General features: G+C 45.8%; 1 protein-coding gene across 2 annotated transcripts in view; it reads right to left on the bottom strand.

The window, feature by feature from the left end:
- CERS6 (ceramide synthase 6) overlaps positions 1-9905 on the bottom strand; it is a 208603-nt gene extending 198698 nt beyond the window's left edge. The window contains exon 1 of one of the 2 annotated variants that reach the window (XM_030580681.1): positions 9514-9905. In XM_030580681.1, coding sequence (XP_030436541.1) covers positions 9514-9683 — 170 coding nt within the window. In that variant the 5' untranslated portion in view covers positions 9684-9905. The remainder of the gene's footprint in view (positions 1-9513) is intronic. The other variant, XM_030580683.1, reaches the window with a different exon arrangement.
- Between the last annotated feature and the right edge of the window lie 4073 nt (positions 9906-13978).

Raw genomic sequence — 13978 nt, forward strand, 5'->3', positions numbered from 1 at the left:
AACAGTATAATCAATGAAAAATGAATTAGATTTTTCTTTACATCTATTCACTATTAATACTCGTGGATGGGGGGAGGTTGTTGTTTTGTTGGGTTTTTTGTTAGTTCCGTTTGTGAAGAGTTGCCAGCTTTGGTTAGACATGTTCCTGGAGGTTTCATCACATGACATAGTCTTTAATTAAAGATTAATCTTTAATTCCTGGAGACTCCAGGACAGTCCTGGAGGGATGTCAACCCTTTAAAATTGTAAACAAGTTTCTTTACAACATAGGAGTTTTACATTGATGGTGTCCCTTTGAAAGAATGCTATATAAAAGAAAACTAATATCAGATTAAATTTCATCTAGGACTAAGTATGTGTGCCTGAAATCCTATTCAAGTGGTTAAGAGATCTAATAGGTTTTATAAAAGTGAAAAGTTATTTACAATTGGAAAGTTATGTTTAAATTCATATTCATGTCTACTTAGGGGCAATTCAGCTATCCCCACACAAAGCCCAAGTGATCAGGCATTTTGCATGGAACTAAGGGGGAAAGAGGGAATGAAATCTGCACACATTGCTACCTATGAGCTGCACACAGGACTACAACAGAGCCCCTCTATAGTAGCTATTTCACCAGAGACTGGAATAATGGCTGCTGCCTCATCTCACAGCGTTCCTCTACAGAAATTTTGGGTCACTGGATCCACACTGATAGAACTATGGACCATCCCCCCACATCCAAGTTTTCCTTCTTCAGTTGCCCACCTAGTGTCAGCACACAGCTGCACTGGATGGAGCATGGTGACAAGGAAGAGCATCTGTGTATGCAGAGACTACAGAGACAGATACATATTGCAAGGCTTAAGCGAGTTTCACTCTGAATGTACATGCACATTTAGTAAAAATCAGATATATATTGTAATATAAACCCCACATATATTCCATTAGGAATGATCGTGTATTACATTAAACACAAAGTCAACCTTATGATTGCATTGTTAGAAAAAAGTCAGGCGCACAAAAGTCATGAAATTCTGTAAGTTAAACAGGTTACACTCTGGTTAGTCTCGTCTTAAACTAGGCTGGCCCTTGGGCTTAAGTCAGAGCATCTTGAAGGCTGCCTCGCTTACACCCAAACTGTCCATGAACACAAGAAGGCAATGTAACAGCTCCCTTTTCCTTCAGGGAATTCTCTCTATGCCAGGGGTGGGCAAACTAAGGCCATGGGCCACATCTGGCCCGTAGGACCGTCCTGCCCAGTCCCTGAGCTCCTTGGGGCTCATAAGGCAAAGTGTGCCAATGTTGGAATCCCCTGCCCTCTATCCAATCCCCCCTGCTCTGTGCCCTCTTACCGCACTGCCTGGAGCACTGGTGGCTGGTGGCATTACAGCCGTGCCACCACCATGCAACACACAGCACCAGGTCAGGCCGGGCTCTGCAGCTGCGCTGCCCCAGGAGCTCACAGCCCCACCGCCCAGAGCACTGCGCTGGTGGTGGAGTAAGCAAGCTGAGGCTGCAGGGGGGAGGGGGGACAGCAGGGGAGGGGCCAGGAGCTAGCATCCCGGGCCAGGAGCTCAGGGGCTGGGCAGGATGGTCCCGCAGGCCGGATGTGGCCCGCAGGCCGTAGTTTGCCCACCCCGATGTAGGACAACAATTTCAAGTTCGGGGGGGGGGGGGGGGGAGAAAAAATAGAAGTATCCCTAATTACTACAACCCATTTACCCACATCGCTTAAAATGGCTGGGCCACTTTGCTACCCAAAAAAAAAAAGTATAAACAAAAATCATCTCTTGGCCTTACACCCAAGCATGGCAAGTTTCACCCCAAAGGAGCTTTGAGGAAGTTATAAGCCAATGAAAAAATGGAAATCACAGCCCAACTTTAATTATATTTCTTGCTACTGTGAATGCTCATAGTTGGTTACACTTTCTATTAAAGGTAAAACCATATAGCTTTAGCAGCTTAGCAATCAACATGGTGGACTGTCAATAAAATAAAAAATCGAATTAAATGGTTTGTACCAATTAATTTAAAGCTCAGCACTCCTTGTTTGCTGATTTACCAATATCAAGAAGTACAATAGCATCATCACAAGTATTTTAAAAGACATCCATAAACTAATTTTTAATACATTTTTAAGAGGCAGATGTAGCCATTTTAAGTTAAAGAAGAAAATCATCATCCGTTCGGCAGCTCTTTTGCCTTGTCCCTCCTCCCAGCTCTCAAATCACTTTGCTAACTGAAAGTAAATTATGCAAACTCTTAATCTGTAACATGGATTAGGCAGTTGTGTTGCTCAAAACAAACGAGGCACAAGACCACCCAGGTTTAAATGCAAACAAAGACAAACTTTTATACTAGGGGTCTTACAGGCACCCTCTCTTTAGGTTTCTCCACAACCCACCTTGGCTCCTCCTCTTCCCCTTATGGGTTCCACTTCCTGGTTCTTAAAGGAGCCACACCTCATAAGCAGCCATTCCCAAATACTACATTTTCCCCCTCCAAACACTTTTTTTGGTACAACCATACAATAACAAGTTATACAATTTAAACCTTCAGAATTCCAGTAATTCCTTTGGATGTTACACTGTAAAGTCCTTCAGCCAGTGTGGGAGCCCACACAACCAATAAGGTCTATGTATCACTCTTTGGGCGCCAGCAGCCAATGAAGGTGGGGTTGGAAACAAAATCGGAGCCTCCACCAGAACAGGCAAAACCTCCACTGGGACAGACAGCACAACTTCAGCTGCTGATGGTGCAGTGGGGATTTCCAGACCCGCTTCACCTGTTATGGTTTCCCATACTTGAACTTAAGTACTGATATGCCAGTGGGACCCATCATGCAATTTGCATGTTACCACTCTGGAGGCCGTGTAACCTGTACTCGAATTGAAAGCTGTGACCTAACCCTCCATGGTCTGCGTACATGTACCGATTGCCCCATTGCCAGGGTCGTTACCCCAGCCCTCCGTTTGTCATTGATGTAACCTTTTGAGGGTGCCTGATACTCCTATACACGGTTGTGAACCTCCCACAGACATATATTCCTGAGATCCTTAAGAAAGGGGCATGATAAGTCTAATGATAAAGACAACTCTCGCTCCAGTACCAGCGAAGCCTAGCTCCCTAGGGAACAGCCCAGTAATGCTGTAATACTGAATGAAAAGCTTGTGGAAAGGGCAAACCATGAGAAAGATGAGCCTGAAGCCCATTCTTCAATGTGAAATTAAATCTCTCAACACCTGAGTTAACCTGAGGGTGGTATCTGGGAGTACAGACATGCCAGAGCCCTTAATCTGCCAGGAACTGGGTGAAACAGGCAGAAACAAACTGTGGTCCATTATCAGTAATCATTGTGCGGAGATAACCCCACCAAGAGAATCACTCCTCCAGCCAATCACAGACGGCGTGTGCTGCTGCTTCTAGGCTGCTAACTGCTACCTCTGGCCATTTGGAAAAAGATTGTAGGCTACTGTCAAACCACAGATTCTGTTCGGCAGGGGTTATTTCTCCATATATGTCTAGTTGTATGGAGTGCCACAACCCAGAAAGCAGCAGGGTCGAGATCAAAGGTACACTGGTTAGCTTATAGGATTCACCACTAAGTAAATATGGTTCGCAATTTCAGACCAACTCTTTAATGTGACTATCCTGGCCACAATATGCTGTGCAACACCTCAGTTTCACACATACCACTCCAGCATGGCCTCTGGTACTCTGGGAGCCCCAGAGTAGACTATGATCACCTATGGTGACAATTCATATCTCACAATAAAGTAAGACACCAGATAATCTGGAACAATTTTTGCCCAACCCTGACAAACATATCTGAGAACTTCTTATAACCCTACATCCTGGGGCAGTGCATCCAACAGTGATTTGGGACTGAAAAGAGAGGGATCAGTCAAGGTGTTATTATCCTCCTCCTGGCTCATAACTCCCCTTACGGTGGATTTGTCAGGTAAAGCCCAGGACAGGCAATCAGCCAACTGATTGAGTTTATCCGGATGGTACTGTGCTGAGAAGTTGTACTGACGTAGGCAATCAGCCCATCTATGAATATGAAGGGATCTGCGCTCTGACCTTGACTGTGTTAACAGTGTGGTTAACGCCTGGTGGTCGGTGCATAGTGTGAAAGTTCAGCCATACAAATAACGATACCACCTTTCACATGCCCATGGAAGGTAGGGCCTCCCACTCCCCTGCTGAGTATTTCTGCCCAGCTAAGGAAAGTGCTCAGAAGGTGAATGCGACTGCGTATTCCACCCCTTCATGGATCTGACAGAGTACAGCACCAAGAGCTACAGCAGAGGCATCACACATGACAAAAGTAGGGCCTCATAAGGCAAAGTGTGCCAGCGTTGGAACTGAAGTAATCATTGTTTGAGCTGGCCCACTGCCTGTGAACACTCTGCAGTCCAGTTCCAGACTGCATTACTGTGTAACAGGGCCCATAAGGGTGCCATGCATCTGAGCATAATCTTGCACAAAACAAAGGTAACAGTTAGCCAAGCCAAGAAATGCTAGACGTTCTGACTTGTCCATGGGGTCTGGCAGTCAAACAATAGCATCCACATTGGACCACAATGGGGTGATTCCGCTCACCAACAGATCATGGCTCACAAAATCCATGAATTTCTATGAAAAACCACACTTCTCCCCAGTCAGGGTTAATACTGTATGAAGGGAAGCATCATGGTCAGTACAAGGTGATCCATGAACCAGGATGTCACAACCCCCTAAAAAGGCCGGCCTCTTTGGAAACAGCTGGGGCCTAGAGATAGACCAAAAGGAATCCTTTTAAACCGAAAGGGGGCCGTATGGATGGGAAAAGCTGTGAGGTTCCACGACTAAGGAAAAAATGGTATCTGGAGATATCGCTGGCATAGATCCAATTTAGTGAACATAGCTGAACCTTGACATTGCACTGCCAATTCCTCCATGGTTGGTAGAGTATAGCAGTCAAGTATGACTGCCTTGTTCACTTGATGCAAATCCACACATAAGCATCGTCACACTTCTTCTTGTTGAAGAAAAAAAAAAAAGGTTTGACATCCATGGAGAAGTGTCCCCCTGAAGCAAGCAAGAAATCCCTGTGGCTACAGCATCTTTCAACACCAGGTGAGGTCTGCAAAATTGTTGTATAATTGGGCTGGCCAGTGGATCCACCCATAGATGATCCACGGCCAAGACCAGAGGAGACCTCCAGTCTTCTCTCCAATCATTCTCCCAAAATGGATTTCTATGTTCTGTGAGTCTAACACTTTAGAGCCCAGTACCTGGAAAAAATCCAGCCTGAGAAGACTGGCCCCAGAATGGACCATGTAAAATAGAAACACTCCTGCTTCTTGTTGATATTACCTCACAGGGAGATTCACCATCCCTAGCAAAGCGATTTTTGCATTGGCATATTCGGATAGCATGGACACACTGGCCGCAAGGTAAAATATCTGTGGTGTGTGGTGTCGTTTATTAGTGTTCCAGTGTCCACCAGCAGCAATATCTTCACACTTGCTAAATGACAGGGGCAGATTTCAAGATATTCTCAGTCCCGTGTCACCAAGTTGATCCCCTCAGGCACGGAATCTTCCTCCATCTCCTGGTCATCCATATAGGTGATGGCTGGGGGAGAGCAACACTTCTGGCAAAATGGTTAAGTTTTCCACATTGGCAGCACATTTGTCCCTGGGCTGGACACTCCCAGATCTCTGACAGTGACAGGAGTTGCTGCAGCAAGGATCCATGCTGGCACTCTGCTCCTGAGTCCACCAATGATCAGGATGCTGCCCTATAACTCCCACATAGTTACCTGAACCTCTATCAATGCACTGTACCAGGGTGGCTGCAGCGATGGATGGTGTGAATGATGCTCCAGAAGAAGAAGAACCTGGAGGGTTTGGGATCTGGACTGCAAATTCAAATTGACAGCCAATCTCCACCACCCTGTGGAGAGTCAGGGAATTTGGTCACATCAGGACGCACTTCCACAACATAGGGACAAAATCCAGTCCTTTAACTGATTCTGAATCATTTCATCAGTTAGGGATGCAAATTTGCATATAACTCCCAGTTCCAGACCAATGTCCTGGGGAGCTGTGCTCTCTGATGAAACTAAATGCACTCGAACATAGCTCTGAGTGCGGGGTGACAGTGTACTGCTAGCGCCCTTACCACTTCCTAATACGATGTGCTGGTCTCCCAAGTTGAAAAGATCTGAAAGTCTCTCGGGTACCTAGCACGTGGAGTAGGAGTGTGCTCTGGCAAGCTTCAAGTGCTGTTTCCAGACCAGCCGCCATCAAGCACACATTGAATGCTGTGATCCATTTGGTACATGGCAAGGGTGAATCCCCTGGTAGCATCAGGTACAGGGCTGGTGCAGTCACAGAAACAGGGAACTGCACAGTAGCTGGAGGCACACTTGGGTCGAACATCCTCATTACCACTGTGATATTCCAAAATCTTGAAGACCACTCAAATTTAAATGCAAACAAGAACAAACTTTTATTCCAGGAGTCTTACGGGCACCTCCTATCTAGGTTTCTCCATGACCCTCTGGGGGGTCCTCTTCTTCGCCCTCAGGGCTCTACTTCCTGGTTTCTTAAAGAAGCCACACCTCAGAAGTAGCCGTTCTCAAATACTACCTTTCACAAAAATAAATTACTACATAATAATTAATAAAATAATTATTATTAGGTCTTGATCCTGTTCCCACTGAAGTCAATGACAGACCTCCCACTTAGTTCAATGACAGAAGGACCAAGATGAGTGTTGGCTTGTTTTAATGAGTATCTCCATTTTAATATTACAATCGTTCCATACTACATTGATTAATGCCACACTAAGGGCTTAAACCTGCACTCATGAATATCACTGGGAGCTTTGCAATTGGCTTCAAAAAGAGAGTAGCACTGAAACACAAATATATTTTCCAATGCCAGCTAACGACAGCACTGCAGGAAGCTGTTATGTTCCATCTGGCTAACAGCATACATTTCAGGAAGTGGATTATTTGCCCTACCTACAATGAAGGATTATGAAAATTAGTTGCTTTTCTGATCTGAGTAACTATGTATTTATAAAATATAAGATTTTATTAAATTATTTTTGAACTACTTGAGAAAGGAAAAGAACTATGAAAAGCTAATTAAAGGTTGCATTATAACCAAGAAAAAAACAAGGCAATTCAAAGCTCAGGCTTAAATTCTCTGATTAGTTAACTTTTCTTCCAACCTGAACTAGCCCTGCTGTGCTTACATATTGCAGCTCATATGGCACCATACCCAACATCATGCTCTTACCTCAAGTTCCTTCAGCACAACAGGGTAACTGTAAGGATGGAGAGGCAAGACCGGAGGCCAGTTCTTGGATGTTACTGAGAGAGTACAGAGTACTTTGTTTTACTTAATTTATTATATTCTTGTTCAACATCTAAATCAAAAATGGGAAGTCTCTGATTTCCAGATACACCTTCACTTGTGACCCAAGTCCATAAAGCAGCACAAAACAATTATTCTAAAGACAACAATCAAACAAAGGCTGTGGCCATTTTTCAACATGAACATTTCTTCCCAGCTGGGTAATGAAAACAGCTGAATATTTCACAAACCACAATTCCAGGCAGCAAATGCTAACATCTTTGCTCAGACTGTGAAAATGAAATGCATGTGAGAGGTGATGAGAGTTTTGTAGGTCTCAGCTTTCCAGGGTGACCAAATGTTTTATTAACCTTTGAGGATACAGATATTCCGTGTGGAATGTAATAATTGTTACTCTTCATGTGTCCTTTTGAACATCTTGTAATCATTACAGAGGAAGATTCTGCCAAGAATATGTAGGTGTTTGCAAATGGAACCATTCTTTTGTTCTTCACAGATAAAGTGAATATCATCTTTCTTGACGTGGCATACTAATCTACCCAGAAATGAGCACACGTGAGCAACCTGCTTTACTCAATGATCTCTTTATCCACTCAAGGACAGCTATGTTAAACAGAAGTAACTGAATGTCCATAGCAAGTAAATATTTACTTTGGAAGAACATGACCCTTTGATATACAAGTTTTCATATTAGCTTTTAAAAAAAAATCTGTTTAGACTGATGCAATCCAGGACACAGCCTTAAATGAAAACACTGAGTTTCAATTTTATTCTTAATAGCATCGATAGTGTATTACTTTCGTCATCTGAATCCTAATTTCAGATTACACTTTGAATATTATTGCTTAGATTTATGATTTCCTACACTGCTACATCAATAGGAGTGTATGAAATTAGAATAGAAATTAGTAAAATAAAATGTGGCAATTATAGCCCCTTATTTTTAAGCCACTTTACAAGTATGTACTAATTGATCTTGACTAGTGTTCAGCTGTAATATACACATTTAAAACCATAACATGCAGCTATCATAAGGTGCATTGTACAATGGAATACAGAACAAAGCTTCAGCACGGTCAAGGTCTCCAGCAACAGATTACAAGAACCAATCCTGCCACCCAGTGTAATCTATATAAAATGATATAGATAGCATAGATAAAGCTACTGTAAATAAATCTTTTTTAATCAAATTGTTCCACTAAGAAAACTCAGTGAGGTTTACACAGAATTTTAGTTCAAAATAGACAAACTCCTCATTAGGTCAGTTTGTTTCCTGGCATGTGGGGGGAAAACACTATGGAACCTGTTTTTTTCCATTAATACTAAGAACCTTTAAAGATTTAATATCAAAGGCTTAAGATGCCAGAATGGGAGAGGTTCAGAGTATGTCATGAATTAACAGACAATTACAAAGAGCTCATTGAGAAAATAAAAAACTTGCCATTTGGGCTCAGAAGTTAAAAGCTAAAACTGAGTATTTACTAAACTTGCCAAAGATATTCTATTACATTAATCCCTCCCTAATTTATTCTTTTTCTACAAGCAAATGCCAAGACTTGACACACATTTCACAACATGCTCCTAAGAGCTCAGAGTCTCCCATCAGACTGCGACCCGTCCCCATGACAGTTTAGACGCAGGTTAGGGCCAGGACTAGGCAGCAAAGGGGGGTAAAGGGTGGTTTACACTGTCAACACACTTCAGCCTCAAACGATGCCCACCGCCAGCCCTGCACAACCGAGTGGAGGGCTGCTGAACATGCCCGATGAAATTTCGCCTCCTAGTGCCAACGCGGGGGCATGTCGCTGGGCTGCCCACCAGCTAGCCAGTCTGCATTGATGGCACGAGCTGGAGGGCCAGGGAGACGAGCGGGCAGAGAGAGGAAATCAACTCCAAAGCGCCTCCACCTTTGGTGTCTGCCCCTGGCCGGGCGAGCCAGGTGAGAGCAGCAGAAGGAGCTCAAGCATCTCCCCGCGGCAAGCTGGACGGGACCCCCTCTCTTCCCTCCCCATGGCCAGCAGCAGCCCCTCCTGCCCCGCACGCGCTGCAGCCAGCAGCAGCCCCTCCTGCCCCGCACGCGCTGCAGCCAGCAGCAGCCCCCTGCCCGGCGCTGAGCGCAGGCGGCGGTGCGGTGGCCCCACTTGCCCAGCGTTACCTTTCGAAGACCAGCCGGATCATGAAGATGCAGAAGGCCAGGGGGAAGGCGAGGTACAGATCCTCAGCCTGGGGGAAGGAGGCTTCCTCCGTGTTCTTCAGATCGGCCCAGGTGACATTGTGCGGCAGCCAGAACCGCTCGTTCCAGAACCAGGCTAGGATCCCTGCCATCTTTGCTTTGTCTCGCTCCAAGCCCCCCTTGCGCTGGTGCTGCCGGGGGGAGAGCGGGGGTGCTGCTCAGGAAGAGGATGCGCGTCTGTGTGCGAGTCCCGCTGCGGAGCAGCCGCTGTGAGCCCTCCCTCGCCTTACTCGGAGCAGCTGCGCTCTGCGCCCAGGCTTCCAGCTCCCCAGCTTGGGCTGCGCGGCGCTGGCCAGGGCCGCCTCGCCTGTCACAAGGCAGTTCGGGCCTCGCGCCCTGATTGGCTCCCGCCCGCGTCAGCCGGCGGCGGGATGCAGCCAAGGTGCTGGGGAGGCCGGCTGCTGCCGCTCCCACGGTGTAGAGAGCAGCCCCCTCCCTGCTCGGGTTCCTGCGTGGCGGGGCTCGGCTGCATCTCCCCGCCTCGGCTCGTACCCAGTGCGCACAGGCTGGCCCGTGTCCAGCAACCGCAGCCATGCAGCTGCTCCTCCCGCTCACTCGTTCCCAGGCTGCAAATTGCAGAGTCAACGTGGCTCTTTCCTTGCCCAGCCGGCCGAAACTTCCCTCGTGGCACCCAAACCGGGGGCGCTCAGGTGGTAGGTTTGGGTGCTGGCTGGATACACGAGTTCAGCCCACTGAAAGACCACGAGCCTCTCAGCAAATCGCCGGCCAGGTTCGGAGTGAGCCCGGGCTGCCTTTCAGCCCCACATTATGCTGACTTAGCGTGTCCATCAGGGGGCGCTTAGCTAGTACTTGCCCAATACCAACAGTTTCAAAGCTAGCAGGGCCAACATTGATGTGAGGTACCCAACTTGAGCCCCTTGGCCTAACACTTAGGCAACTAAGCCTTGCATGTAAGTAAATCCCAGTTTGGGCTCCGCTGAAATCCACAAAACTCCCACCAAACCTTTTAGGCTCTAAACTCCCTTGGTGCCTAATTTTTCACAGTAAAAGTTCGCTCAGCAACTAAGTTTTGGCCTCTGGGCATACACACTGCTGCCTCCCTCTAAGTGTCTGCCCCTCTATCTCTTGCTTAAGCCACAGAGTGATTCACAAAAACGGGGCAGAACAGGAGTTCAGGGGCAACCCTGATCCAGGGAGCATGCTCAGAGGCCACCTGCAGGACGGGGTCCCATTCAAAGTCTGTCCCATTCAAAATCTCTCTCTCTCTGGCCCACTGGCTGTTACACTGTGGAGAAATACTTCAATAGTCATTGGGTCAGGAAGAGAGAGCGAGAATGGCACCCAGCTGGAACACAGAAGACCACAGGTCCAGTCCCCCTAGTCCAATCATTTTTTTATTATTTATCCACAGTGAAACAGCTCCAGTAGGAGAGACTGAGGAAACCCCATGTTAGAAGAGGTCATAGTTCGGTGGCTAGAGCACTCACCTAGGAGATAGGCAACCTTGTTCTGGGAGAGGGGTAATTGAACCTGTTTCTTCCACTTCCCAGGTGAGTGCTATAGTGGGCTAAAAGTTACAATGTAAACAGCAGTGGCAGCACCTCCTCAGGCCATTCTGGGTGTAGTAAGGCAGGTACCTAACTCATTCCCACAGGAACATCTTAGGTGCCTAAGCTGCCTGGCTCCAGGAGACAGGTTTTTGTAGGGGGATCATAGAGACATAGATTCTAAGGCTCTAAGGGACCACTGTGATCATCTAGTTTGAATTTCCATATAAAATAGGCCATAAAACTTCCGCAAAATAATTCTGACAGAATATCTTTTAGAAAAACATCCAACCTTAATTTAAAAATTGTCGGTGATGGAGAATTTGCCACAAGCACTGGAACAATTTGCCAAGGGTTAATTACCGTACTCTCACCCTTAAGAATTTATGCCTTATTTCCAATCTGAATTTGTCCAGCTTCATCTTCCAGCCATTGGATCATGTTATACCTTTCTCTGCTAGATTGATGAGCCAATTATTAAATGTTTGTTCCCCATATAGACACTTATAGACTGCAGTCAAATCACCCCTTAACCTTCCCTTTGTTAAACTAAATAGATTGAACTCCTTGACTCTTTCACAAGAAGGCATGTTTTCTAGTCCTTTCATCATTCTTGTGACTCTTTTCTGAACCTCTCCAATTTATCAACATCCTTCTTGAATTCTGGACACAGGAGTCCAGCAGCAGCTTCACCAGTGCCAAATACAGAGGTGAAATAACCTCTGTACTCCTACTCAAGATGCCTCTGTTTATGCATCCCAGGACCACATTAACTCTTTTGGCCACAGCGCCGCACTGGCAGCTCATGTTCAGCTGATTAGCCACCATGCTCCCCAAGTCTTTTTCAAAGTCACTGCTTGCCAGCGTAGAGTCCCCCCATCCTGTAAATACGGTCACTGTTTTTTGTTCTCAGATGTATACATTTACCCATTTTAAAATACATATTGTTTGCTTGCACTCAGTTTATCAAGCAATCCAGATCACTCTGAATCAGTGACCGGTCCTCTTCATTATTTATCACTCCCCCAATTTTTGTGTCATCTGCAAACTTTATCACGAAGCAGAGATAGGCAGTGCCGATCTCTGTGTCTGTCCTCGGCATTTCCCATTGACTATCTTAGTGGCTCTCCACCTAGTGTGCTGGTTTTTGTGGATCTCATTCTAAGGTGCCCATCTCTCCCCATTCATTGTATAGGGAACCTAGGCACCTAACTCAGGCTTTGTGAATTGCAGTGTTATTCCTGTGATTTTCTAGGTGCCTAAAGTTAGGTGCCACAATGTTCCACATTGAAATGTCTAAGTCACTTTGTGTATCCAGACCCTGGGCCTGTTTTTCAGCATTGTTGAGCACCTGTTGGTCTCAGTAATAGACACACCCAACATCAGATGTACCCTCCCTGCTGCTGTGTAAACATACCCATACAGATACACACCCCAAAACCTTACCGGCTGGAACCCTCCACCCACATGGTCCTATTTTGGGCAGATTCCTTATACCTTGCTTTAGGTGAGGCCCCTTAGCTGCCTCAAATGAAGGACAAGTTCACACTGTATTAATTTAGATGAAATAAAGTGGCCTAAAGAGTTAAAGGTGTTACCATGACCCAGTTACTGGTGAACATTATACAGTGCTAAACAAAGTAGACAGAGCCCTTGACTTGCTTAGTACCATGGAAACATACCATTAAATGCCATTTTAACCTTTTATTAAAGATACAGAAGAGAAAGAAAAACAGTTAAAGCTTTTGAAATATAAACTATTAAGTAAGGCTTTGATTGTAACAACATCTCTTGTTCTCTTTCCCTTTAGCTGTAGAGAGCTTTTCAAAGGAAGCCCCCCATCAGACAGATTTTTAAATGGTATTAAAGATAGTAATACCTATTCTTTTGGGGGGGGAAACGACATGGAGGAAGTTGCAATGGACTGGAGCTGTTGCTGCTAAAGTCAGATTTTGTTTCTTAGGAGACAAAACAAGACTAACAGATAACGATACTTGCAACCCTATTACTGGAGAAACACAAGCACAGCTTACAGGGATAGTCACCGCTTTAATGACCTGGCAAACTTGTATCAGGTTTAGGCTGTTTAAGGCATTGCATTTAGCTGCCTTGTGTCGGTGACAGGCTTACAGCAGTATTGCAGAATATACAGCTGTGGCTGGCTAAGACAGACTTTTATTAGACGGAAAGAAAAAGGAGAAGAATAGGAAAGAGAAGAAATAAGATGGGAAAGGAAAAGAACACACAACAGGTGTGTGTGTGGGAGGAGCGGGGTGTGACAAAGTCTTGCTTTCCAGCTGGTATCTGGGAGGCAGCTGGAACCGGAGGAGGTAATGTCATTTGCCTCCCTCTCTTTGGCTTGGTCTGGTCAGGACGTCTTTCAGGATTAGGATGAAGGAGACATTGAAGGCAGTGGCTGTGACTCAAAGGTACATCTACACTACACCTGATACACTGTTTTCATGGTATTTATCCACAAAGGTAGCATGACAGGTCTCTACTGTGATTTCAAACTGTCATGGAGCAGTCCAAGAGGAAGTGTTTCCATGATGAACTTCTAGTGGATATTCTGGACAGGGGCAATGAGCAGGTGCAATATCAAAGGGGAAAAGGATTCATGGCATGTGGCAAGGCCCTGACAGCCTGCAGAGCAAGAGGAGAGAATTGCGGAGCACAAGGAGACTTGCAGCCTAATTTCTGGAACTGGAAATGCTGCTTGAGGGAGGAAGACAGTGCAGCAGACAGACCTCTGAGAGGCTGCTTATGCTAATGGCGGCAAGAATACAGGCTCTTGCTGCAGCCACACCACGCCCTGAGTCCCCTCCACAGTACCATGTGCTGCAGACCAGGAACGCATTGGACAATTCCATGGTTATGTG

This window comes from Gopherus evgoodei, chromosome 11 (genome assembly GCF_007399415.2).
Source record: "Gopherus evgoodei ecotype Sinaloan lineage chromosome 11, rGopEvg1_v1.p, whole genome shotgun sequence".
Classification (NCBI taxonomy): domain Eukaryota; kingdom Metazoa; phylum Chordata; order Testudines; family Testudinidae; genus Gopherus; species Gopherus evgoodei.